We start from the raw sequence: 24,209 nt of genomic DNA, 5'->3' as shown, positions 1-24,209 counted from the left end.
TTTACTTTAAGAAATATTCATTATTGTTACTTAAATATATTTAACATAAAAAGCATTTATAATTTTTTAGATAATGTTTAAATAATATTATAAATAAAAAATTAGTTGTGGCGTTTAATTTTTATATAATGTTTAAATAAGGAATTACGTACCGAGAGAGAAAAGAAAAATAACTTAAAACTATTTAGAAAGAAAAATGGTATTTATGACAAAATAAATTAAACTGTGTCTAGTTAGATATCTTTTTAAGGGAGTCATTTAAATAAAAACGCTTAAAATCTCTTTTTTTAAGATATTTTTTAGTAATTAAAATTCAATACATATAATTGATTAAACATATTTTTTTTACAATTAGATCAGACAAATTGATTTGATAAAAAATCGATAAACTACATTTTGAACCGGTCTAAATTAATATTTTTTTATAAAAAATAACTACAATATTCTTATTATAAAAAATAACTAAAATACTCTTATTATTATTATTATTATTATTATATAAAATTTTGAGAATTCTAAATTCTAATCCTTCTCTTTTCTTTGTGGTGTCATATCTTTGCGGTGTCATAGGATTAAAATTTAGGATTTTTAAAATTAATATATATATATATATATATATATTTATATATAATAGGAGTATTTTAATTATTTTCTATAATAAAATTATTGTAGTTATTTTCTATAAAAAAATATTAATTTAGACCAATTCAATATTTGGTTTATCATTTTTTCAGTTAAATCAATTTATCTAAGCTAATTTTGACAAAAATAATATGATTTAATTGATTATATATATTAAATTTTAATTATTAAAAAATACATTAAAAAAAACGCTTTAGAAGACTTTATGTGAGTAATCTTTTTTTTTTAAATCTAAAGATTAGAATGTAAATTAGTGCAAAATGAATGAGATTTAACAATGTTATATGATGATAATAATAATAATAATAATAGCATTAGTGTATAAGTTAAATCAATATTTTTTTAAAGAGCTACTCAGATAAAGACGTCTAAAATGTCTTTTTTTAAAGATATTTTTCAGTTATTAAAATTTAACATATATAATGATTAAATCATGTTATTTTTGTCAAAATTAGGCTAAACAAATTGATTTAACCGAAAAAATGATGAATCAAATCTTGAACTGGTCTAAATTAATATTATTTTTTTATAAAAAATGACTACATACAATACCCTTATTATAGAGAATGATTAAAATACTCTTATTATATATATATATATTAATTTTAAAAATTCTAAATCCTAACTATACGATAAAAAAAATAAAGGACTAAAATTTAGGATTCTCAAAATTAATATATATAATAAAAATATTTTAGTCATTTTCTATAATAGGATATTGTAGTCATTTTTTATCAAAAATAATATTAATTTAGACTAGTTCAAAATTTAATTCATTATTTTTTGGTTAAATCAATTTGTCTAGCTTAATTTTGACAAAAATAACACAATTTAATCGATTATATTTATTAAATTTTAATTATTAAAAAAATATCTTTATAAAAAAACGTTTTGAGCGTTTTTTTTATGCAATTTTTATTTGTTGAAGTTTGGAGTTGTTTCATTCATTATATGTTTTGGTGTTGGATGTGAAAGTTAACAAGTTGTTTGTTGATCATTTTATACGCGTGTCTGTGGATCATAGATGGCATACCTGAAATCAAGATGGAAAAATGGGATTATTAGAAATTTGTGTATGGTTGTGGTGTGCATCATGGGTTGTGTGGAGTCCAACGATGATGAAGCTGCATACATCTTCAAGCTTATGAATGCACTCAAACCCCCTGGCTGGTCCAACACCACCCACATGTGCCACTGGACAGGGGTGTATTGCGACCATCAAAGTGGAAGGATTGAACAGATCGATCTCCCTTCAATGTCGCTAACGGGAACAGTTCCCGCAGGCCTCAACGACTCCCTCTCCCAACTCACATTCCTCGATCTCGCCTACAATAATCTGAGTGGTCCTGTTCCCTCCCTCGCCAACCTCACCTTCCTCCAAGCAGTGGACCTCGGCTACAACAATTTCACCACCATCCCTCATGGTTGCTTCCATGGTCTTACTAGTTTGCAGTACTTGAGCTTGAGAAGCAATACCAACCTCCCACCATGGAACTTTTCTACCGATTTGACTCCTCACTCCTCCCAACTCCAATACCTCTACCTGTCTTCTACAAATCTCATGGGCTCCTTACCACCAAACATATCCCATTCCTTCCCAGTTATGGAGTATCTCTCTCTCTCTAACAACAACCTCTCCTCCATCCCTGAGGGTTGCTTCCACAACCTAACCAGTTTGTATGGCCTCTCTTTGGCCAACAACACCAACCTCCCACCATGGACCTTCCCCCTCGATTTGACTCATTCCTCATTCAAACTCTCCTACCTCGACCTCCAGGCTACAAATCTCATGGGATCCCTACCAAACTTGTCTCGTTTTTTCCCCAACTTGAAAAGCGTAACTCTCTACAACAACAACCTTACCTCCATCCCCCAAGGTTGCTTCCAGGGTCTACCCTCTTTGACGTGGCTGTGGTTGGAAAACAATACCAACCTCGCACCATGGACCTTCCCCGACTTGATTCAGTCCACAGAACTGAAAGAGCTCAAACTTGCTGCTACAAATGTTGTGGGCCCTCTACCAAAAATATTTGACTCCTTGACAAGTTTGGAGACTCTTCTTCTCTCCAACAACAACCTCAGCGGTGTCTTGCCAGAGTCTTTCGGAGGGACCAAGATTGCCACCTTGCATCTCAATAACCAGAAGGGTAACGGGTTTTCGGGTCCCATTGATGTCCTTTCAAACATGGTCGACTTATCTCAAGTCTGGCTTCAATGGAACTCGTTTACAGGACCTATTCCTAACATGTCTCGTTGCACTGCTTTACAAGATTTACAACTTGGTCACAATCAATTAACAGGTGTGGTCCCAGATTCTCTCATCGCTCTTCCAAACTTGGAATATCTTTATTTGGGCTATAACTTTTTGCAAGGTCCTCTACCAAATCTTACCTTCAGTGATTTTGAACCGGCCAATCTAGGTGTTAACACCACAAATGGCTTCTGTCACAAAGATCCAGGACCTTGTGATCACAAAGTGGCCATTTTGCTTCAAATTGCGGCGGAATTGAAGTATCCAATTCTGTTGGCACGTACATGGAGAGGAAATAATGCCTGTAAAAACTGGAGTTTCATTACATGTGATGACAAAAATAAGATCAGAATGGTGAATTTATCAAATCTGAAATTGACGGGCACAATCTCACCTGCATTCGCCAATTTAACAGATTTGCGGGAATTGTATTTAGATGGGAATAATTTGACGGGTGAAATTCCTGAAGGATTGACAACATTACCTGAACTTGAGGTTGTGAATGTCTCTAACAATCACCTTGTAGGAAATATTCCCAAATTCTCAGCAAAGGTCAATTTTATTGCCACAGGCAATGATTTTCCTGTGCTTCCTTCTAATGGGCGAATCCCAACAGCTTTGATTACAGGTACTTCCACCTACCTTCACATATAGCATAACAAGTTTTAATTTGAAATGATCGTTTTTAGTTATTTAACTTACTTAAAAGATAAATACTATAATTTTTTTTATTTATAAATTTGCAAACATATTTAACAATTATTCGTTTGGTTTATAGGCACAAATTAGCTATCTATCTATCTATCTATAACATAGCTCTTTATTTATCTATTTATTATAACTTATAAAATTGTAACCAATTTTTTTTATAATAAGCTAAAGTAATACTTTTTGTGTGTTAATGATGCTATGTTAGCAATTTTAATAATTTAGCAAAAGATAAAAATTAATCAATCATCTTTTAATAAAAAATTTTAAAAAAATTGAAAAATTCTTATTTATTATTACAATTAATAAAGTACTCATTAAATATAATAAACATATATTAAAAATTGAATAAAGTACTATTTTGATCCTCAACATTTGAGTCAAATTCTAATTTAGTCCTAAACGATTCAAACATTCTATTTTTATCTCAAAAAGTTTTAAATGTGGTCATACCTATAAGTTACTAGTTAAGTTATATCTTTTTTCATGTGTTAAAAAAATATAACTAAAACCTTCGTGTAACACTTCTTCTCCTCAATTTTCTTTTTGTACAAATTAAAATTCAAAATTCTAACAATTAATAGTCAACGCTTCAAAATCAAAGAAAACATTTTTATATTAGTGATCGTTGGTGGATTGATTTCACTTACATACTGAAATTAAATGTTATTGACTCTTTAATATCCGAGTAAAATTTTTTAAGAATTGAAATAGAACGTTTAAAAGTTGTTGAAAGTTGTTGGAATTGAAATAAAATATTTAAAATGTTAGGAAGTAAATTAGAATTCAATACTAATATTGTGGACCAAAATAATTCTTTACTCTTAAAAATTTATATAAAATACTATATATCTTTAATGTTAATAATTTTTAATACGTATAAATTGTGTAATAAAATATAATTCATTTTCTCATTTCATGTTCACTTCTTGTTATGTTTATTATATGAATTAACATTTACTTTACCGTATTCTTTTACATAATTTTATATCTCTTTTTATCCTTTATCCTTAATAATATTTTGGACAGGTATTTAAAGAATCTAATTAGATTTTATCATGCTAACATACTTAAAAAATTTTGTTGATCCTTTGCTTTAGTTTTATCAAACTAATTGATTTTTAAATTGTGGAATCATTTTTAAATTTTTACCAGCTCAATATAAAAATTTATGAGTGATTGAATATTTGGTCCATTTTTCTTATGATTTTTTTCTCAAAAGATTCAAATTATTGTTTGTAATTGGTATCCACTTCCTTGCATTATATACGTGCAGGCTTATCAGCAACCAGTGTTGGAATTTTGATAACATGTGTGATGGTTATTTACAAAAGCAAGAGGTTACGGAAAATCATGTTCAAAAAAACAATTGTTGATCGCAATGTTGAGAATTTGATACAAAGTCATGGGTTTATTGTGCAAAAACGATATAGTTATTCGCAGGTGAAAAGGATGACCAATTCCTTTAGTGAGAAATTAGGACAAGGAGGATTTGGTGTTGTATATAAAGGAAGTTTAAGTGACGGTCGTCACATAGCAGTGAAGATATTGAAAGAGTCTAAAGGGAATGGAGAAGAATTTAATGGAGAAGAATTCATAAACGAGGTGGCAAGTATTAATAGCACGTCTCATGTGAATATTGTCCCATTTTTAGGATTTTGTTACGAGACAAATAAGAGAGCTTTGATTTATGAATTCATGCCAAATGGTTCTTTAAATAAATTTATTGATGAAAAAGCATCAAAATTGGATTGGAGCAGACTCTATCAAATTATAATTGGCATTGCTCGAGGATTAGAATATTTACATTGGGGTTGTAGTACCAAGATTTTACATCTTGATATTAAACCTCAAAATATTCTTTTGGATGCAGATTTTTGTCCTAAAATTGCTGATTTTGGACTAGCTAAAGTATGCACAAAGAAGGAGAGTATTGTATCTCTACAGTACGCAAGAGGAACAGTGGGATATGTTGCACCAGAAGTATATAATCAAATATACAGTGGAGTTTCTCGAGTTTCTCACAAATCTGATGTGTATAGTTATGGAAAGTTGATTCTTGAAGTAATTGGAGGAAAAGAGAATTATAATGATAAAGATAGACATACCAGTGAAATGTACTTTACAGAATGGATTTACAAGGAATTGGAGCAAGATAATCTTCCAACAAGATGCTTGATAAACACAGAGAATGAAAATGATTTGGTAAAGAAGATTATTTTGGTAGGCATGTGGTGTATACAAAGAAATCCATCGGATAGACCGTCCATGAAAAGAGTGATAGAAATGCTAGAAGGACCACTTGATTCTATTCCATTTCCTCCGAAGCCAATGTGGTATTCTCCTCAAGGATCAAAGTTGCAATCTCCAGATATAGCTTATGACAATACACATGAAACAGATTCATCAATTTCAATTTCAGTGCCAAATGATTCCATCAATCCAAATGAGTTTACCTAAAGCAACAAAATTTATGTAATTGTTGTGTCACATATTTGTAATTATATACTTGACACCACTCTTGCATGGTATCTCTTTTTTTCAAATGGTATGTTTTGTGGAGCTATAACAACTTGTTGACGTGTGAAAAGTGAAGCTTCTCATTGTTTTAGGGGCACTTGGTAGTTATAGTTGCATATGAATAGTGTGTTTTGCTTTCTTGATGCCTTGCTATACGAGTAATATGTAATCTTTTCTTTTGTTTTCTTTTCTTCTTGTCTTTACTTCAACTGCATAAATCAAACCTCTTGTCTCACTATGCAATCTGTCACAAACAGAACTTTAATATAGTTTGTTTTAGTTGGATTTTAATTTTACACCATTGATACTCAAATTTCTTCATATAATACGTAAAATGAATAATATTACAATTTTATTCTGTATTTAAATCAAGTAAACTATCCGAAACATTACATTAGAGTAACTAATATTTTCTCTTTCATTAAACACATTTAAGAATTTTATTGTATCTTACAGATTATGTCTCTGAAAAGTCGAAAAAAAAAATATTTGTGTCATTGCTATCTTATACTCTAGTTTTTTCTATTCAATTTTTCTATGATGGCTACTCTGTTTGTTATGTAAAAATAATGTTTAATGATATCTTAAAAAATTACCAAAATAGGTTGAATATTTGAATTCCTATATATAAGTCAAATCAAACTCTACAATACGTTTATAAGTCTCAATTACTATCCTTTTCTTTGAAATTTCATATCTTGCAGTATCCCTTTAATATTGTTTAACTATCTTATTCATTTTGCGAAGTTAATTAAACACAAACACTACGATCCTCAGCTATTTTCTAAAATGGCATCTCTGCTTGTTATGCTTCTCCGGCACTTAATGATCCTCTTGATAATGATTCAGTTTCCTCCATACTTAAGCTCCAATGGTGATAACTATACAAGTTGTGCTGATACTCGCTATGATTGTGGGAAGATTAACAACATTGGTTTTCCATTCTGGGGAGGAAATCGTCCAAAGCAGTGTGGCCACCCTCTTCTACAACTCAACTGTGATCGTGATCTTGACTCCACTACTTACATAACCATCAAGAACATGAGATACCGGGTTTTGGAAGCATACCCGGAAAACCAAACCATGAAGATAGCAAGAGTTGACTACTTTGAAGGTCTATGCCCTTCAAAACCAGTAAACACAAGCCTTGACTTTGACCTCTTTGATAATGGACCTGGCAATAAGAATCTTACCCTCTTCTATCATTGTTCTTTAAATAATGGTTTGTCCAATTCCATCCCCGGATTTCTTAATTGTTTCTCAAATAGGACTTCCAATGAATACTTATATGCTCATCTTGAGGATCTAGGTGCTCCTCCTTCTGCTGTGATATGCACAACAAAGGTGTTTGTTCCATTGTTGTTGCAATATGATGATGAAGTGGAGTTGACATGGAACAAAATAGAAGGTGCTATCCAAAATGGATTCTTGGTGAAATGGATAGGAAGTGTAGCAGAATGTTTCAAGTGTATGAACTCAGGTGGAGCCTGTGGCTATGATTTGAATTCAAAACAGGCAACATGTTATTGCAAAGATGAGTCTAATTATTCAAATCTGGGTGATGGGCTCATCAAAACTTGTGATGCTTCTGCTACCTCACCACCTCATCAAGATGATCATGTCCTTCCAAATTCAGGTATGTAATATACATGATATATGGCTATTTCAATTGCAGGTATTTCCTGTAAGTACCCGCCTAAACAAGTTTTCCTACCTTCCCTTCAATTTCTAAATCTATTATTCATGTATGTACTATGTATGTACTTTCGAAGCAAATAAGCTAATTATCTAACATATATGCAATTCAAATAATTTGTTAGCCTTGCTTTGAATTTTCATGCTGTCGAAATTTCAACTATATACTATCCACTTGAAGCTGATTAGTGAGTAGTGACAACGACTTCGTGCACTGAAAAAGTCAGCGAAACGCGTTACTCCTTTCCTTTGCTTCATTCATGTACTAATAATCTCCATGGATGCAAATATCGTTTACCTTATTTTTATTATATCCAGTCTTCGTCTCCTTTCTCCTCTGTCTGCTGCACTTTGAACCCAACTCCTACATATTTTCTTCTTCTTTTCCATCATCACTTCTCCTTCTTTTCTTGTTCTGCCTTTGCAACAATGAAACCTCTTTGTCGTCTTGGCCGCCTCTCTTGCATATGGATGTTCATCTTGGCTCTTATTGCCATGGCAACCCACGTTCCAACATCTGTAGGTGCTGCTGATAACGTTGATTACTTGGCGTGCAAGAACACTTTAAGCTGTGGAACCGTCAACCAACTCACTTACCCTTTCTGGGGTCAAATTGACAACACTAATAACAGGCCAAACTCTTGCGGTGAGCCTAACTTGCAGATCACATGTGAAGATAACAACAATAATAATAATGGAGTCCCAAAGTTCACAGTGGATTCTGTCAAATACAGGATTCTTGATTGGGACGTCGGTAAACAGAATCTGACAGTTGCTAGGGACGATTACTTTAGTACTAGCTTTGATTTCTGTTCAGGAGATTTCAGCAACAACACCTTGGGTGAAACCATACTTCAATATGATGATAACAGTGTTGTTAATATCACACTCTTGTACAAGTGTTCTTCAGAAACAAAGCCTTCGGATCAGTTTACGTTTGTTCAAAGTTGCAGCAGCGGTAGTGTCTACTATGCTGAACAAGATGATAATAAGGCGCTGCCTTATTATGAAGGTTGCAGCACCGTTATTTTTCCTGTTTCAAAGGCCCTAGCTTCGGCTTTTGCTAACAGTGCCAATAACCCCATTACTACTATAATTCGGCAAGCGTTGGAAAGTGGTTTTGTCTTGAAATTATTGCCTCAAATCAATGATAAGTGCAGCGGATGCACTAACTCAGGTGGCAATTGTGGCAGCAATGATGGACATTTCGTCTGTTACTGTAACGATGGAACTCATTCTAACTCTTGTTCATCATTAGGTATATATATGTTTCTTAATTTCATGAACATGCATGCGCCTGGTGACTTCTATCTTCTGTTGCAATAAATTTTGTGTATAAATTAAACTGTGTAATGCCATTTTCATGTTGAAATCAACTCTATCAAAACAGGCTTTTAGCAATAAGGAGGTATAATCTTAAACCGAGAGGTTTTATAGAACCACTAACACTGTTACTTCCATATTACTAATTAATAGTGTTTTAACTGCATAGTTATATGCACTTCACGAGATTATTATGTATTATCTAAGTATTAATCTTGTCTTTAAGTTTACCACGTCTAAGTTATTGATCTTTTAAATTTTAGGATCATCTTCAAGGTGGAACTGGCGGCTTAAGACAGCTATAGGTAAAAATAAAAGTTAATTAAAGTTCCTTTTATAATAATTATTATCATCATATCTTTTGCTAGGATACAGTGGCTAGTATCTTTTATATTTAAAACAACAATCATCTTATATGTATACAAAAAATCAGTTACCGAAAATCCATTTTTAAAGTTATAAGTGTTCTTTCAATATATATAGGTGCAACAGCAGCAGGTGTTGGAATTGTTGTAGTCTTTGCTGTGATCATTTGCAACCGCAAGAGATACTTCAGTTTAACACAAAGGAGGTTAATCTTTGAAAAAACAGGGGAATCTGATGACCAGAATGTGGAGGATTTCATCACAACTTATGGCTTTCTGGCCCCAAAGAGATATAGCTATTCAGAAGTGAAGAAAATCACAAACTCATTTTGTGATCAATTAGGCAAAGGGGGATATGGTGTTGTGTACAAAGGGAAGTTATCTGATGGTCGTCTTGTTGCAGTGAAACTGATAAATGAATCAAAAGGGAGCGGAGAAGAATTCATAAATGAAGTTGCTAGTATTAGTAGAACATCTCATGTGAATATTGTCTCGCTTTTAGGATTTTGCAATGAGAGAAACAAAAGAGCACTCATTTATGAGTTCATGTTTAATAGCTCATTGGATAAGTTCATTTATGGAAATGGATCTCCAACTCCTACTTGCAATTTGGATTGGAACACATTGTATCAAATTGCAATTGGCATAGCTCGTGGACTAGAATATTTGCATCGAGGATGCGGTACAAGAATTTTACATCTTGATATTAAACCTCAAAATATTCTCTTGGATGAAGATTTTTGTCCTAAAATTTCTGATTTTGGATTAGCCAAGATATGTCAAAAGAAAGAGAGTATTGTGTCCATATTGGGAACAAGAGGAACTATTGGATATATTGCACCTGAAGTATTTAGTCGCATGTATGGTGGTGTTTCGCACAAATCTGATGTATATAGTTATGGTATGTTAATTCTTGAAATGGTTGGAGGAAGAAAGAACTACGAGAGTGGACGGTCAAATTCTAGCGAGATGTACTTCCCAGACTGGATTTACAAAGATCTTGAGCAAGGTAACATACCATCTCATATGCACTCACTTGTGACAGATGAAGAAAATGATCTGATAAAAAAAACCATTTTAGTGAGTTTATGGTGCATTCAAACAAATCCATCAGATAGACCATCAATAAATAAAATAGTAGAAATGCTAGAAGGACCACTGCACTCAATACCATTTCCTCCTAAGCCTTTTTTGTATTCTACTTCAAGTCTACCCTTACAAATTTCACATATATCTTCCAGCAACATGGATGATGAGTCCAATTCAATGACCACAGTAAAAGATGGCTCCCTAGAATCAAAGGAAGCAAAAGAAAGAAAGGCTGTGATAATTGGTGATGATTTTGATCCTTGATGTCTGATTGAGATGAGAGATAATTGATGATATTAAATTTGTTAGCTATAATTATCCAAGTGTAAGGATCTATAAATAGAACAGTTATGTAAAAGATATTTACTCTATTTAAACATATTTATTTAAGACTCTTTAAGAGAATAATTTGTTCTTTTTATTTTATGAAGTACTAAATTATCTAGCATATCTAATATTTTAGAGACCAATATATCACTCTTAAGTTTATGTTAGTGCATGCATTATGAGAACGACTATGTTATATGTATACTAAAATCAGTCACCAATATAAAATATATATATTGAAATATAAATACACATTAAAAATAAATTAAACTACACATGTATTTATATACAAATATATTGACGGCTGATTTTAGTGACTAATTTTGGTGTATGGATAGCATTTTTGTTATGAAATCTGTAGAACATGATCTTCACGTGCAGGCTTGCATGTGTGGTATAAAATAACAATAACAAATGCAGAGACCCTGGTTGTTTTATGCTAGAGACCACGTTAGTGGGTACATTTAGTCCAAAAGAAGCAGCTAGGTTAGCGTTGAATGGCAACAAATTAAGGTGTACCTTCACCTAACATTAGTCATTTTTTAGTACTATACTCCCAGTTACTCTGGCTGGCAGTTGGCATATTCTCCCTCGTTTTCCTACTCAAATTCTGTCATGTATATATATTCTATTGTTGGTGATGCATTGAGCTTCAATATTCTATTAGATTCATAAGGTGTAATCTTTTTACTGGGTTCATGTTTGAATAAATCTTTTAGGAGAGAGGTGTCCACTAAAGCAAGGCAGATAGAATTATAACAAGTTTTTTAATAACATCATCTAAGTTTAATGCTACTTGCTCGCTCCAATGACATACCTCAAATCAGAATCCAAAATTCTTATTGGCTTTTATACTCTTGTGCTCTTCTTCTCTTCCTTCTTCATGACCTCTGTCCTTTCTGATGAAGAAGGTGCATACATGTTGAAGCTTATGAATGCACTCAAACCCCCTGGGTGGTCCAACACCACCCACATGTGCCAGTGGACTGGCGTGAGTTGCAACAATCAAAGTAGAAGGATTGAAGAGATCTTTCTCAAAGAAATGTCACTGACGGGAACAGTTCCTGCAGGCCTCAACGACTCCCTCTCCCAACTCACATACCTCTATCTCTCCTACAATAACCTGAGTGGGCCTGTTCCCTCTCTCGCCAACCTCTCTTTCCTCCAAGTAGCGTACCTCGACAACAACAACTTCACCACCATCCCTCATGGTTGCTTCCATGGTCTTACTAGTTTGCAGTCCTTGCTCTTGAATAACAACACCAACCTCCCACCATGGAACTTTCCAACTGATTTGACTGCTCACTCCTCTCAACTCGATGTCCTCGACCTCTCTTCTACAAATCTCATGGGATCCGTACCCAACATATCCCATTCCTTCCCAACTCTGCGATATCTTTCTCTATCTAACAACAACCTCTCCTCCATCCCTGAGGATTGCTTCCACAACCTAACTAGTTTGGATGTCCTCTCTTTGGCCAACAACACCAACCTCCCACCATGGACCTTCCCCCTCGATTTGACTCATTCCTCATTCAAACTCTCCTACCTCGACCTCCAGGCTACAAATCTCATGGGATCCCTACCAAACTTATCTCATTTCTTCCCCGACTTGAATACCATTTCTCTCTCCAACAACAACCTTACCTTCATCCCCCAAGGTTGCTTCCAGGCTCTACCCTATTTGGGGATGCTGAAATTGGGAAACAACACCAACCTCAGACCATGGACCTTCCCCGACTTGATTCAGTCCACAAAAATAGAAGAGCTCAATCTTGTTGCTACAAATGTCATGGGCTCTTTACCAGAAATATTTGACTCCTTGACAAGTTTGGAGACTCTTCTTCTCTCCAACAACAGCCTCACTGGTGTCTTGCCTCAGTCTTTTGGAAGGTCCAAGATTACCACATTGCACCTCAACGACCAGAAGGGGAAAGGATTTTCAGGTACAATGGATGTTGTTTCAAATATGATCGATTTGTCTGAGGCGTGGCTTCAGGGGAACTCCTTTGATGGATATATCCCTGACATGTCTCGTTGTACCGCCTTACAAGATTTACGACTTGCGCACAATCGATTTACAGGTGTGGTTCCAGATTCTCTGATAAATCTCAGTCGCAGGAACCTGCAAACTGTTACGTTGAACAACAACTTTTTTCAGGGTCCTATGCCTAACATTTTAGGAGATTCTGACAGTACGAATCTTGGAGATAACACCACCAATGCCTTTTGTCGAGACGACTATGATCCTTGTGACGAGAGAGTTACCATTTTGCTTGAAATTGCATCTGCATTTGGATATCCTTATTTGTTGGCCCGTTCATGGCGAGGAAATAATCCATGTCATAATTGGAGTTTTGTTGCATGTGCTGGGGGTCTAATCACAACCGTGAATTTGACAAGGCAGAATTTGACAGGAACTATCTCAGATGCATTTGGTAAATTAATTCATTTGGAAAACTTGTATCTAAGTGGTAACAATTTAAGCGGTTCAATACCTGAAAACTTGACATCTCTTCATCAACTCAACAATCTCGATGTCTCCAACAACAACTTATCAGGAAAAATTCCCGATTTCTCACGTGGAGTAAACCTGAATACTGAAGGTAACCCTTCGTTTGAGAGAAGAAAACCTTCGGGCAAGAGAAGAAATCCACCTGCTTGGATCAAAGGTACACTAATGATCTATTTGCATTGTGCATCAGTGTATGTATGCATGTTTAGCTTGTTTGCAAGTATATATGAGTCTGTGAGTGTATGTGTATATATGAACTTACAATGCAGTATCAGTTTTATAGTTGTAGGGCTTTCTTTCATGGATATAAGTCGCTGTTTGTAATTATACTTTTCATTGCAAGCATGCAGGCGCAATAGCAGCAGCAGCAGGTATTGGAGGTCTTGTTTTCTTGGTTATAGTTATTTGTAACCGAAAGAGGTGTCTTAGCTTGTTAGACAAGATTTTGTGGAAGAAAACAGGACCATTTATTGATAATGAATTTGAAGAATTTATGAAAACTTATGGATCTTTGATGTTAAGGAGATATAATTATTCTGAAGTGAAAAGCATGACAAACTCATTTCGTGATAAATTAGGAAAGGGAGGATATGGCATTGTATACAAAGCATACTTAAGGGATGGTTGTCCGATAGCAGTAAAGGTATTGACCGAATCTAGCGGAAGTGGGGAGGAATTCCTAAATGAGGTAGCTAGTATTGGTAGAACTTCTCATATGAACATTGTCTCACTGTTGGGATTTTGCTATGAAAAATATAAAAGGGCACTCATCTATGAATTCATGCCTAATGGTTCTTTGGATAAGTTTATCTACAAACAAGAATCTCCCAATGCTATTTGTAATTTGGATTGGAATACATTGTTTCAAATTACAATTGGTATTGCACGAGGATTAGAATATTTGCATCGAGGATGTGCTGCAAGAATTTTGCATCTTGATATTAAACCTCAAAATATTTTGTTAGATGAAGATTTTTGTCCAAAAATTGCTGATTTTGGATTGGCAAAAATATGCAAAAAGAAAGAGAGTATTGTATCTTTACAAGGTACAAGAGGAACTCCTGGATACATTGCACCAGAAGTATTTAGCCGAACTTTTGGTAAAGTTTCTCACAAATCTGATGTGTATAGTTATGGAATGTTGATTCTTGAATTGGTGGGAGGTAGAAAGAACTACGACACTGGCGGATCACTTACCAGTGAAATGTACTTTCCAGATTGGATTTATAAGGATCTTGAGGAGCAAAATGTCCTTGGACGGGGTTTGTCCACTACTGAAGAAGAAAGTGATATGATAAAGAAAATTACTTTGGTGAGTTTATGGTGCATTCAAACAAATCCATTGGATAGACCATCAATAAACAAAGTAGTAGAAATGTTAGAAGGACCACTTCAGTCAGTGCCATATCCTCCAAAACCTGTCTTATATTCTCCTCAAATGTCTATCTCACAGTTTTCACGAATCTCCTATAACAGTACAGATGAGGAGGATTCTGAGATTGTTGAGGAGACTATTTCCATCAATAAAATGAGTTCAAAATTTGCAAAGTAAATGTAATGTAAGTAATACTCATTGTGATTGTAGTTTTGCATGCATTTTCCCCTTTTGAGACATTTCTTTCCATAATTTTTTTCTTTCTTCTTTTTGGCCCTTGCATTCCTTCTATTAAAAATAGTAAAAACAATTGCAGGAAATGAGTCACTTCTTACACTATTTGATTGCAAAACAATCCGTAGCTTGAATTGAAATGAGTCACTTCTATTTGATTGCAAAACAAACCGTAGCTTGAAATGAGTCACTTATAGAAACAGAGGTTCTTATAAATCCAATTAAAATCAAATCAATCTATGAATCTGATATGCTTTAATTTTATAGTTTCTAGTTTTTCTTAGTGACAATTTACAGGTTTGTGAATTAAGAACCGGTGATACCGGGTTGAAAGTGACTTATCAAAGAGGGAGGAGATTTAACTAAGAAAGTGACTTATCAATCAATATTAAAAGCAGCAATTTCGGTTACACTTGGATGACTTAGATTAAACATAATTCTTGCTAGTTTACGGGAAAACACTGTGCATTACTTCATTAACAGCTACTTTTTATTATATTTGCCATAAGGTAATTAAACCTCACGCATGTTTTTTCTATTAAATTCAGGTAATGTTCAATGAATCACATAATTATTCAGAAGTGAAGAGAATCACAAATTCATTTTGTGATCAATTAGGCAAGGAAGGATACGCTTTCGTGTACGAAGGGAAGTTAGCTGATGGTTCTCTTGTTGCAGTGAAAGTGAAAAGTGAATGAAGAGGGAGTGGAGAAAAATTCGAAAATGAAGTTGTTAGTATCAGTAAACCATTTGCACGTGAATATTGTCTTCACTTTTGGGTTTTGTATGAAAGAAATAAAAGAGCACTCATTTCTAAGTTTGTTTTTAATAGTTCTCATCTATGGAAATGGGTCTCCAACTCTTACTTGTAATTTGGATTGCAACACATTGTATCAAATATTCAAATTGCAATTGGCATAGCTGGTGGACTAGAATATTTGTTTCTTGATATTAAATCTCAAAATATTCTTTTAAACGGAGATTTTTGTCCCAAGATATGTCAAAAGAGAGTATTGTGTCTATGTTAGGAACAAAGAGAACTATTGGATATATTTGCACCTGATGTATTTAGTCGCATGTATGGTGGTATTTCGCACAAATATAATGTATATAGTTATACCATGTTAATTCTTGAAATAGTTGGAGGAAAAAAAAGAATTAGGAGAGTTGATTGTCAAATTTCAGCGAAATATACTTTTTAGATTGGATTTATAAAGATTTTGAGCAAGGTAATATATCATCTCGTGCTCACTTATGACAGATGAAAAAAATAATCTGATAGAAAACCTTGCTTTGGAGAGTTTGTGGTGCATGCAAACAAATATATCAAATAGACTATCAATAAATAAAGTAGTAGAAATGTTAGAAACACCACTACACTCAATACCATTTCCTCCGAAGCCTTTCTTGTATTCTACTTCAAGTCTACCCTTACAAATTTCACATATATCTTCCAGCAACATGGATGATCAGTCCAATTCAATTACCATGGTGAAAGATGGCTCCCTTGAATCATGAAGCAAAAGACAGAAAGACTGTGATAATTGGTGATGATTTTGTTCATTGATATTTGATTGAGATGAGAGATAATTGATGATATTAAATTTGTTAGCTATAATGATCCAAGTGTGAGGATATATAATAATAGGAAAAGGGTGAGAAAAGAAAAGAAATATAAACTTGGCAGGGCACCATTCTGCAACTTGTTTCAAGTTCTGCAGTTTGTTTATCTCTTGTTTTCTTGTTTTCCTTTCTTTTGCCCAAAGGGTCCGCTTCTGGATCTTCAAATAATAACATATATCCAAAATTTACTCCACTTCTTGGCCACTTAGATTAAAGGTAAAAAAAACATATCAAAACAGTGGATGAATCATATATCCAAATGATAACATGATGAGCATAATTAATTTGGGAAAAGACTGTGAATCATAATATCTGAGTAATTAGTAATTAAGTATGAATCATAATTAGTTTGTGGTTTGCATCCTTTCCTATACTCACTGTGCAGGTCACGCAAATGTTATAAAAATAATGAGCAGTGTTAAACTCTTTAGTATGTATGAACTCTAGTTACTATCTTTAACATCGTATTTATAGCATATAAAAGGTGAAAACTCAGGTGCAGTTAATTTTACCTGCAAGTGGTTAAATAATTTGACAAATTTGATTAAATTGTCATCTACCGGCTTTCAGTTATTAACTTTAAATGAAATTAACTGTACCTAAGTTTCTACCTATATGAAAAGTGAAAACTCAGGTACAATTAACTTCATGTAAAATTAATAGTTGAGAATAGTTAAATAATTTGACAGATTTGACTAAATTGACATCTAATAGCTTTCAGTTATTAACTTTACATAAAATTACTATCTAATCCATTTTCTGGCAACAGAGGAAGACAAAATTGACAAACACCTGAAACTCAATGTAATACATAAATAACTAAGAGAGATGTTAGGGGTTAATGAAATTTATTATTTTTGGTGATTATTTAATAATTGACTTAATTTCTTTAATTTAGTTCTTTAGTCTAGTTATCTAGCAACATTCTTTATATCATATTTTTAAATATTGTGACTAACTGATGACAAAAAAAATAATAAATTCTTATAGTCTTCTAGCATTTTTCAATAACTAATTCAAGGGAACTAAGTGTCACCACTCACCATAGAAATTAGAATGCAGTTGAAGATATAATATTGCAATTGTTTTAAGATATATATTATGAAACTTTACATATCTCATTCCTCGCCTGTTTTTCATAACCCAATTAATTATTTTTTATTTATAAAAATGATAAAGGGTTTAGCGCCGGCTGAGGATTTAATTGAAATGCTTGTTAGTTGTTACTACTCTGGCTGCCAATTGGCATATTATTCCTCGTCTTCCCATTCAAATTCTATCATGTATATATAATTGTTGAGAGTGATTCATATAACATTTGGCATCATGATGGTGATGCATTGAGCTTCAATATTGTATCACATTCATAAGCTGTAATTTTTTTTACTCGGTTCATGTTTGATATATCTTTTACGTACACACTGTACTCAGGCAAGGCAAAAAGAATCATAACAAGTTTATACGAACAAGAGTATAAGATCATCCAAGTTTGTTACTTGCTCTCTCCAATGGCATACCTCAAATCAGAATTCAAAATTAGTATTGGATTTTATACTCTTGTACTCTTGTTTTCTTCCTTCTTCAGGATCTGTGTCCTTTCTGATGAAGCTAGCAACGAAGGTGCATACATGCTGAAGCTTATGAATGCACTCAAACCCCCTGGCTGGTCCAACACCACCCACATGTGCCTGTGGAGCGGCGTGACTTGCAACCATCAAACTGGAAGGATTGAACTGATCAATCTCAATTCAATGTCGCTAACGGGAACAGTTCCTGCAGGCCTCAACGACTCCCTCTCCCAACTCCCAATACTCGATCTCTCTTACAATAATCTGAGTGGGCCTGTTCCGTCTCTCGCCAACCTCACCTTCCTCCAATACGTGGACCTCGGCTACAACAACTTCACCTCCATCCCTCATGGTTGCTTCCAAGGTCTTATTAGTTTGCAGTTCTTGAGCTTGAGAAACAGTACCTACCTCCCACCATGGAACTTTCCTACGGATTTGACTGCTCACTCCCCTCAACTCGATATCCTCGACCTCTCTTCTACAAATCTAATGGGATCCCTACCAAATATATCCCATTCCTTCCCAACTCTGCGAGATCTTGATCTCTCTAACAACAACCTCTCCTCCATCCCTGAGGGTTGTTTCCACAACCTAACCACTTTGTATGACCTCTCTTTGGCCAACAACACCAACCTCCCACCATGGACCTTCCCCCTCGATTTGACTCATTCCTCATTGCAACTTGGCATCCTCTACCTCGAGGCTACAAATCTCATGGGATCCCTACCAAACTTGTCTCATTTCTTCCCATATTTGAGCCAAGTTTCACTCTCTAACAACCACCTTACCTCCATCCCCCAAGGTTGCTTCCAGGGTCTACCCTCTTTGACGACGCTGTGGTTGGGAAACAACACAAACCTTGCACCATGGACCTTCCCCAACTTGATTCAGTCCACAAAAATAGAAGAGCTCAATCTTGTGGCTACAAATGTCATGGGTTCTCTACCAGAAATATTTGACTCCTTGCCAAGTTTGGAGACTGTTCTTCTCTCCAACAACAGCCTCACTGGTTTCTTGCCTGAGTCTTTTGGAAGGTCCAAGATTACCACATTGCACCTCAACGACCAGAAGGGCAAAGGATTTTCAGGTACAATGGATGTTGTTTCAAATATGATCGATTTGTCTGAGGCGTGGCTTCAGGGGAACTCCTTGGATGGATATATCCCTGACATGTCTCGTTGTACCGCCTTACAAGATTTACGACTTGCGCACAATCGATTTACAGGTGTCATTCCAGATTCTCTGATAAATCTCAGTCTCAGGAACCTGCAAAATGTTACTTTGAACAACAACTTTTTTCAGGGCCCTATGCCTATCTTTTCCTTTGATATTGAGAGTAAGAATCTCGGAGATAACACCACCAATGCCTTTTGTCGAGATGACTATGATCGTTGTGACGAGAGAGTTACCATTTTGCTTGAAATTGCATCTGCATTTGGATATCCTTATTTGTTGGCCCGTTCATGGCGAGGAAATAATCCATGTCATAATTGGAGTTTTGTTGCATGTACCGGGAGTATGATTACAACAGTGAATTTGACAAGGCAGAATTTGACAGGAACAATCTCGGGTGCGTTTGGTAAATTAACTCATTTGGAAAACTTGTATCTAGGTGGTAACAATTTAAGCGGTTCAATACCTGAAAACTTGACATCTCTTCATCAACTCAACAATCTCGATGTCTCCAACAACAACTTATCAGGAAAAATTCCCGCTTTCTCACGTGGAGTAAACCTGAATACTGAAGGTAATCCTTCGTTCGAGAGAAGAAATCCTTCGCACAAGAGAAGAAATCCACCTGCTTGGATCAAAGGTACACTAATGATCTATTTGTACGGCTTTCTTCTATGGATATAGGTCGCTGTTTGTAATTATATTTTTTCATTGCAGGCGCAATAGCAGCAGCAGCAGGTATTGGAGGTCTTGTTTTCTTGGTTATAATTATTTATAACCGGAAGAGGTGTCTTAGCTTCTTACAAAGGATTTTGTGGAAGAAAACAGGACCATTTATTGATAATGAATTTGAAGAATTTATGAAAACTTATGGATCTTTGATGTTAAAGAGATATAATTATTCTGAAGTGAAAAAGATGACAAATTCATTTCATGATAAATTAGGAAAGGGAGGATATGGCATTGTATACAAAGCATGTTTAAGTGATGGTTGTCCAATGGCAGTGAAGGTATTAACCGAATCCAGCGGAAGTGGGGAGGAATTCCTAAATGAGGTTGCTAGTATTGGAAGAACATCTCATGTGAACATTGTTTCGCTTTTGGGATTTTGTTATGAGAAGTATAAAAGGGCACTCATCTACGAATTCATGCCAAATGGTTCTTTGGATAAGTTCATCTACAAACAAGAATCGTCAAATGCTATTTGTAATATGGATTGGAACACCCTGTTTCAAATTACAATTGGTATTGCAAGAGGATTAGAATATTTGTATCGAGGTTGTAATACAAGAATTTTGCATCTCGATATTAAGCCTCAAAATATTCTGTTAGATGAAGATTTTTGTCCAAAAATTGCTGATTTTGGATTGGCAAAAATTTGCAAGAAGAAGGAGAGTATTGTATCTATAATAGGTACAAGGGGAACTCCTGGATACATTGCACCAGAAGTATTTAGTCGAACCTTTGGTAAAGTTTCTCATAAATCTGATGTGTACAGTTATGGTATGTTGATTCTTGAATTGGTGGGAGGCAAAAAGAACTACAACACCAGTGGATCACTTACTAGTGAGATGTATTTTCCAGATTGGATTTACAAGGATCTCGAGCAAAATACGCTTGGACGAGGTTTGTCCACTACAGAAGAAGAAAATGATATGATAAAGAAAATTACTTTGGTGAGTTTATGGTGTATTCAAACAAATCCATCAGATAGACCATCAATAGATAAAGTAATAGAGATGTTAGAAGGGCCACTTGAACTAGTGCCATATCCTCCAAAACCTGTCTTATATTCTCTAAAAATGTCTATCTCACAGTTTTCACGGATCTCCTATAGCAGTACAGATGAGGAGGATCCTGAAATTGTTGAGGAGATTGTTTCCATCAAATAAAATGAGTTAACATGTGTAGTGTAATTATACTGTAAGTTATATCTTCTCACTTTGATTGTAATTGTGTATGTCTTTCCCTCTTATGAGGCATACATGAAAATATGCTTTAATTTTTATACTGGGCGGAAAGTGTAATTAAATACTTTATTGCATGCTGTTTGTCGTTGAGATTTATAGGAAAACTATACTCCTTATTACCTAAAGTATGAGGTGAAAAATAAAGAAAAAAGTGTATATGTGCAATAAATACATAGTCCCAGGCAACTCACTGTAATGGATTTTGTCAAAGCATTAGGTGAAAAGTAATTGTAAGTTGTAACTAACCATACAATTAAAACTCAGAAAGCGATTTATCAATCAATTAAAAGCAACAATTTCGGTTACACTTGGATGACTTTGATTAAACATAATTCTAGCTTGTTTATGAGAACACCCTGTGCCATTACTTCATTAACAGCTACTTTTGCTTACCCTGATCCCGTTGTAATTAACAAGATATATTATTCAATGATGATTTCATATATTTTGTTACTTTGGACTAAAATGTACCTAGACCGAAATTTTCTTAATTGGAATTTGCTTTTGTCTTAATTAGCTAGTCAAGAAGCAAAAAAGATTCCTTCTAAGTTCTAACTCGGCATAAGAATTTCACATCTGTTATAAATAGACTTAGAGTAAAAGGCAAACCTATATATATATAAAGGTTGTTAGATAAAACAAATCCTCAATAATGCACATGGTAGGGACTGTGGAGATACTTAACCTTATTTCACACAATTTGAGGTCAATTTTAATCAAAGAATACAAACAAAAGTGGCTCAGCATATTTTGCCATATGTATATGCAATTAGATACCATGCAACCCTAAACAGGTACACTTAACTCTTTCTCTTTGGCAAGCATATAACATTGTCATTTTCTTAGGTTGCAAATCTGACCTTGTCTCTATGAAACAAAAGATAACGATAAACTTGTGATTAAGATATTAATCACAACGGATTTACTCCCAATTAAATCTCAGATCTGAAATCTCTCTAGCTAGGCAGCATCATCACTTGCCAACATTATGCCCAACATCATTATTTAGGAACCCCATAGTTTAGAATATTAAAGGCTTCCAAATGTACAACAAATGCAGAATCCACATTATGCACTGAATGGAAATTCGTACAAAGGGGCCTACCATATCAAGTGTTTAGGACTATACAAATACAAAATATTTATAATGTGCATGTATTATTGCCCTTTAATAATTGAACTAGAACTAAACACTATACTAGAATTTAGCCACAATAAGACATCATTATTATTCATTTTCACTTTCTCATTATGCATACCATCAACCTAAATAAAGCATTATTACTTATGCTTAAGTGTGAGAACATCTAAAAATGCCTTTAATCTAGAACATTAGTACAAAACTAGAAGATAAAGACACTAGTAGTACTTAGAAAACAAGAAAACATCTCAGGGCAGAGACACATGGAAACTGCAAATAGAGAGAGACTTTTGTTTTTTTGGAAAGCATCCTAGTTCTCTTAACTCATCCACGTCCCAATATTATTAAGTACTAACACGTACACTTATTTATTAAATTTACTTATCTATTAATCAATCACTTAATTAATTAACTAATGATTCTCCAAAGTCAAAAAACAAAAATCAAAATATCGCATTGCATTGCATATTTGCATGCCATTTTCTTCTGATTTTCTACACGCGAAACAAAAATTACAAGAATACAAAAGAAGCCGTTGGGTATCGTTAGTCAAACGTACAACTTCCAACGAATACGGCGTCGTATAGATGCTACCGTAATGTTGAAAAATAAAAATGCGCCAAACGTTGTAGTTACGTTAAGTCGTTAAGCACACCCATAATGATATAACAAACGCACGCGGAGCACGTTAGCAGCAAGCAGAGAATATTATTCTTTTCTTTTTTTTTTCTTTTTTTTTCTCTGTTTCTTTTTTCTCAAAAATTTAAGTTAAGTAATGAAATAAATAAATAAAAAAATAAAAATTTCGGAATTAAGCTTATCCGTACAGTCATGACACTACTCAGGAATTGTCACTAACATCGGTCGCCATGCTCGTCGGAGTAACCGGTACCGGAACGCCGATGTTATTGGCCGGAGAGCTGCGCCGCTGCTGCGTCGGAGTGGAGATCCGGAGCGGAACCTGACGCCGAAAGCGGAGCCGCCGGAGACAAATCCGTCCTGCTCATGGTGGTGGAGCTGTTGCTGTTGTTCTAATTCTCGGCAGCTCTTGGCGGCGGCGGTGTTTTCTGCTGGCGGCGGCGATGGAGAGGAGACGAAGAGGTCCTTGAGCTTGTGGCGGACTCTGGTGGTGGTTGTGGTGGTGTCGGGGGGATCTTGCGTTGGCGGAGGATGGAAGCGTCGGCGGTGGTGGTCGGAGGAAGGGCGAGTTAGGAGCATGCGGAGGGTCTTGCGGCGGCGGAGATGAATAACAGGGCTGGTGGTAGGGCTGCGTGTTGGACTGCCGGCGACGGAACATTGAGTGGCTAAGAGCTTGAATTTATGAAGGTTAGGCATTTGTGATGCATTTAGCAGAAAATTTTAATTTAGGAACGGTTTTTTAGAGAGAGAAACTGAGATCTGAAGGAAGAGAGAGAAAGAGAGAGAAGAGTTACTAAGGAAGTGGCTTTATTGGGAGAATATAAAAGGTGGCTTTATCTCTCTTATACTCTTTTTATATAAACATCAAATCAACCATAGTATCTTCCATCATATACCCGTATGATTTGATTTGTCACAACTAAACAATAACAAAGTATGAATATGATTTAATTGATGTTATTTGCATATGAGATTTAATTTATTTTTTAATATAAAGAATGACTTTGTTTGGACTTTGGAGTGAGTTAATGTGTCTTAGTCATGTTTTTGT

The 24,209-nt window shown here is 34.6% G+C and overlaps 4 protein-coding genes across 6 annotated transcripts; 3 read left to right on the top strand and 1 right to left on the bottom strand.

The window, feature by feature from the left end:
- Positions 1 to 1,575: 1,575 nt before the first annotated feature.
- Positions 1,576 to 10,988, top strand: LOC130975961 (uncharacterized). The gene is made up of 6 exons (XM_057900672.1): positions 1,576 to 3,521; positions 4,878 to 6,058; positions 6,971 to 7,757; positions 8,040 to 9,074; positions 9,403 to 9,444; positions 9,623 to 10,988. Exons 1-6 carry the CDS (start codon positions 1,667 to 1,669, stop codon positions 10,855 to 10,857), a joined length of 6,135 nt encoding a protein of 2,044 aa, XP_057756655.1. The 5' UTR covers positions 1,576 to 1,666; the 3' UTR covers positions 10,858 to 10,988.
- Positions 10,989 to 11,551: 563 nt separating this feature from the next.
- On the top strand, positions 11,552 to 16,125 carry LOC130973676 (receptor-like kinase TMK4). 3 transcript variants are annotated; one of them, XM_057898294.1, is made up of 4 exons: positions 11,552 to 12,866; positions 13,005 to 13,592; positions 13,786 to 14,994; positions 15,593 to 16,125. In XM_057898294.1, exons 1-3 carry the CDS (start codon positions 11,729 to 11,731, stop codon positions 14,985 to 14,987), a joined length of 2,928 nt encoding a protein of 975 aa, XP_057754277.1. In that variant the 5' UTR covers positions 11,552 to 11,728; the 3' UTR covers positions 14,988 to 14,994; positions 15,593 to 16,125. The 3 variants fall into 3 exon arrangements, with proteins under 3 accessions (XP_057754277.1, XP_057754278.1, XP_057754276.1); XM_057898295.1 differs by having other exon boundaries at positions 11,552 to 13,592; positions 14,014 to 14,994; XM_057898293.1 differs by having other exon boundaries at positions 11,552 to 13,592.
- Positions 16,126 to 17,837: 1,712 nt separating this feature from the next.
- Positions 17,838 to 21,308, top strand: LOC130975960 (receptor-like kinase TMK4). Its single transcript, XM_057900671.1, has 4 exons — positions 17,838 to 17,950; positions 18,253 to 18,587; positions 19,038 to 20,048; positions 20,126 to 21,308. The coding sequence occupies exons 1-4, from the start codon at positions 17,838 to 17,840 to the stop codon at positions 21,298 to 21,300; spliced, it is 2,634 nt and encodes an 877-aa protein (XP_057756654.1). The 3' UTR covers positions 21,301 to 21,308.
- Positions 21,309 to 22,951: 1,643 nt separating this feature from the next.
- On the bottom strand, positions 22,952 to 24,128 carry LOC130974066 (uncharacterized). The gene has a single exon (XM_057898815.1). The coding sequence runs from the start codon at positions 23,852 to 23,854 to the stop codon at positions 23,357 to 23,359; it is 498 nt and encodes a 165-aa protein (XP_057754798.1). The 5' UTR covers positions 23,855 to 24,128; the 3' UTR covers positions 22,952 to 23,356.
- Positions 24,129 to 24,209: the final 81 nt, after the last annotated feature.

The sequence above is a fragment of the Arachis stenosperma genome, chromosome 4 (genome assembly GCF_014773155.1).
Source record: "Arachis stenosperma cultivar V10309 chromosome 4, arast.V10309.gnm1.PFL2, whole genome shotgun sequence".
NCBI lineage: Eukaryota > Viridiplantae > Streptophyta > Magnoliopsida > Fabales > Fabaceae > Arachis > Arachis stenosperma.
Note: the sequence above shows the minus strand (reverse complement) of the source record. Positions and strands in the feature narration are given on the sequence as shown.

Excerpts from the sequence above, each read along its gene's own strand:
- LOC130974066 (XM_057898815.1), bottom strand. The coding sequence starts at position 23,854 with ATGCCTAACCTTCATAAATTCAAGCTCTTAGCCACTCAATGTTCCGTC.
- LOC130975960 (XM_057900671.1), top strand. The coding sequence starts at position 17,838 with ATGATAAAGGGTTTAGCGCCGGCTGAGGATTTAATTGAAATGCTTGTT. Across the intron at positions 18,588-19,037 it reads CTTCACCTCCATCCCTCATG|GTTGCTTCCAGGGTCTACCC; the intron begins GTTGCTTCCAAG and ends CCATCCCCCAAG. Across the intron at positions 20,049-20,125 it reads TCCACCTGCTTGGATCAAAG|GCGCAATAGCAGCAGCAGCA; the intron begins GTACACTAATGA and ends TTTTCATTGCAG.
- LOC130975961 (XM_057900672.1), top strand. The coding sequence starts at position 1,667 with ATGGCATACCTGAAATCAAGATGGAAAAATGGGATTATTAGAAATTTG. Across the intron at positions 9,075-9,402 it reads TAACTCTTGTTCATCATTAG|GATCATCTTCAAGGTGGAAC; the intron begins GTATATATATGT and ends TTTAAATTTTAG. Across the intron at positions 9,445-9,622 it reads GCGGCTTAAGACAGCTATAG|GTGCAACAGCAGCAGGTGTT; the intron begins GTAAAAATAAAA and ends CAATATATATAG.
- LOC130973676 (XM_057898293.1), top strand. The coding sequence starts at position 11,729 with ATGACATACCTCAAATCAGAATCCAAAATTCTTATTGGCTTTTATACT. Across the intron at positions 13,593-13,785 it reads TCCACCTGCTTGGATCAAAG|GCGCAATAGCAGCAGCAGCA; the intron begins GTACACTAATGA and ends GCAAGCATGCAG.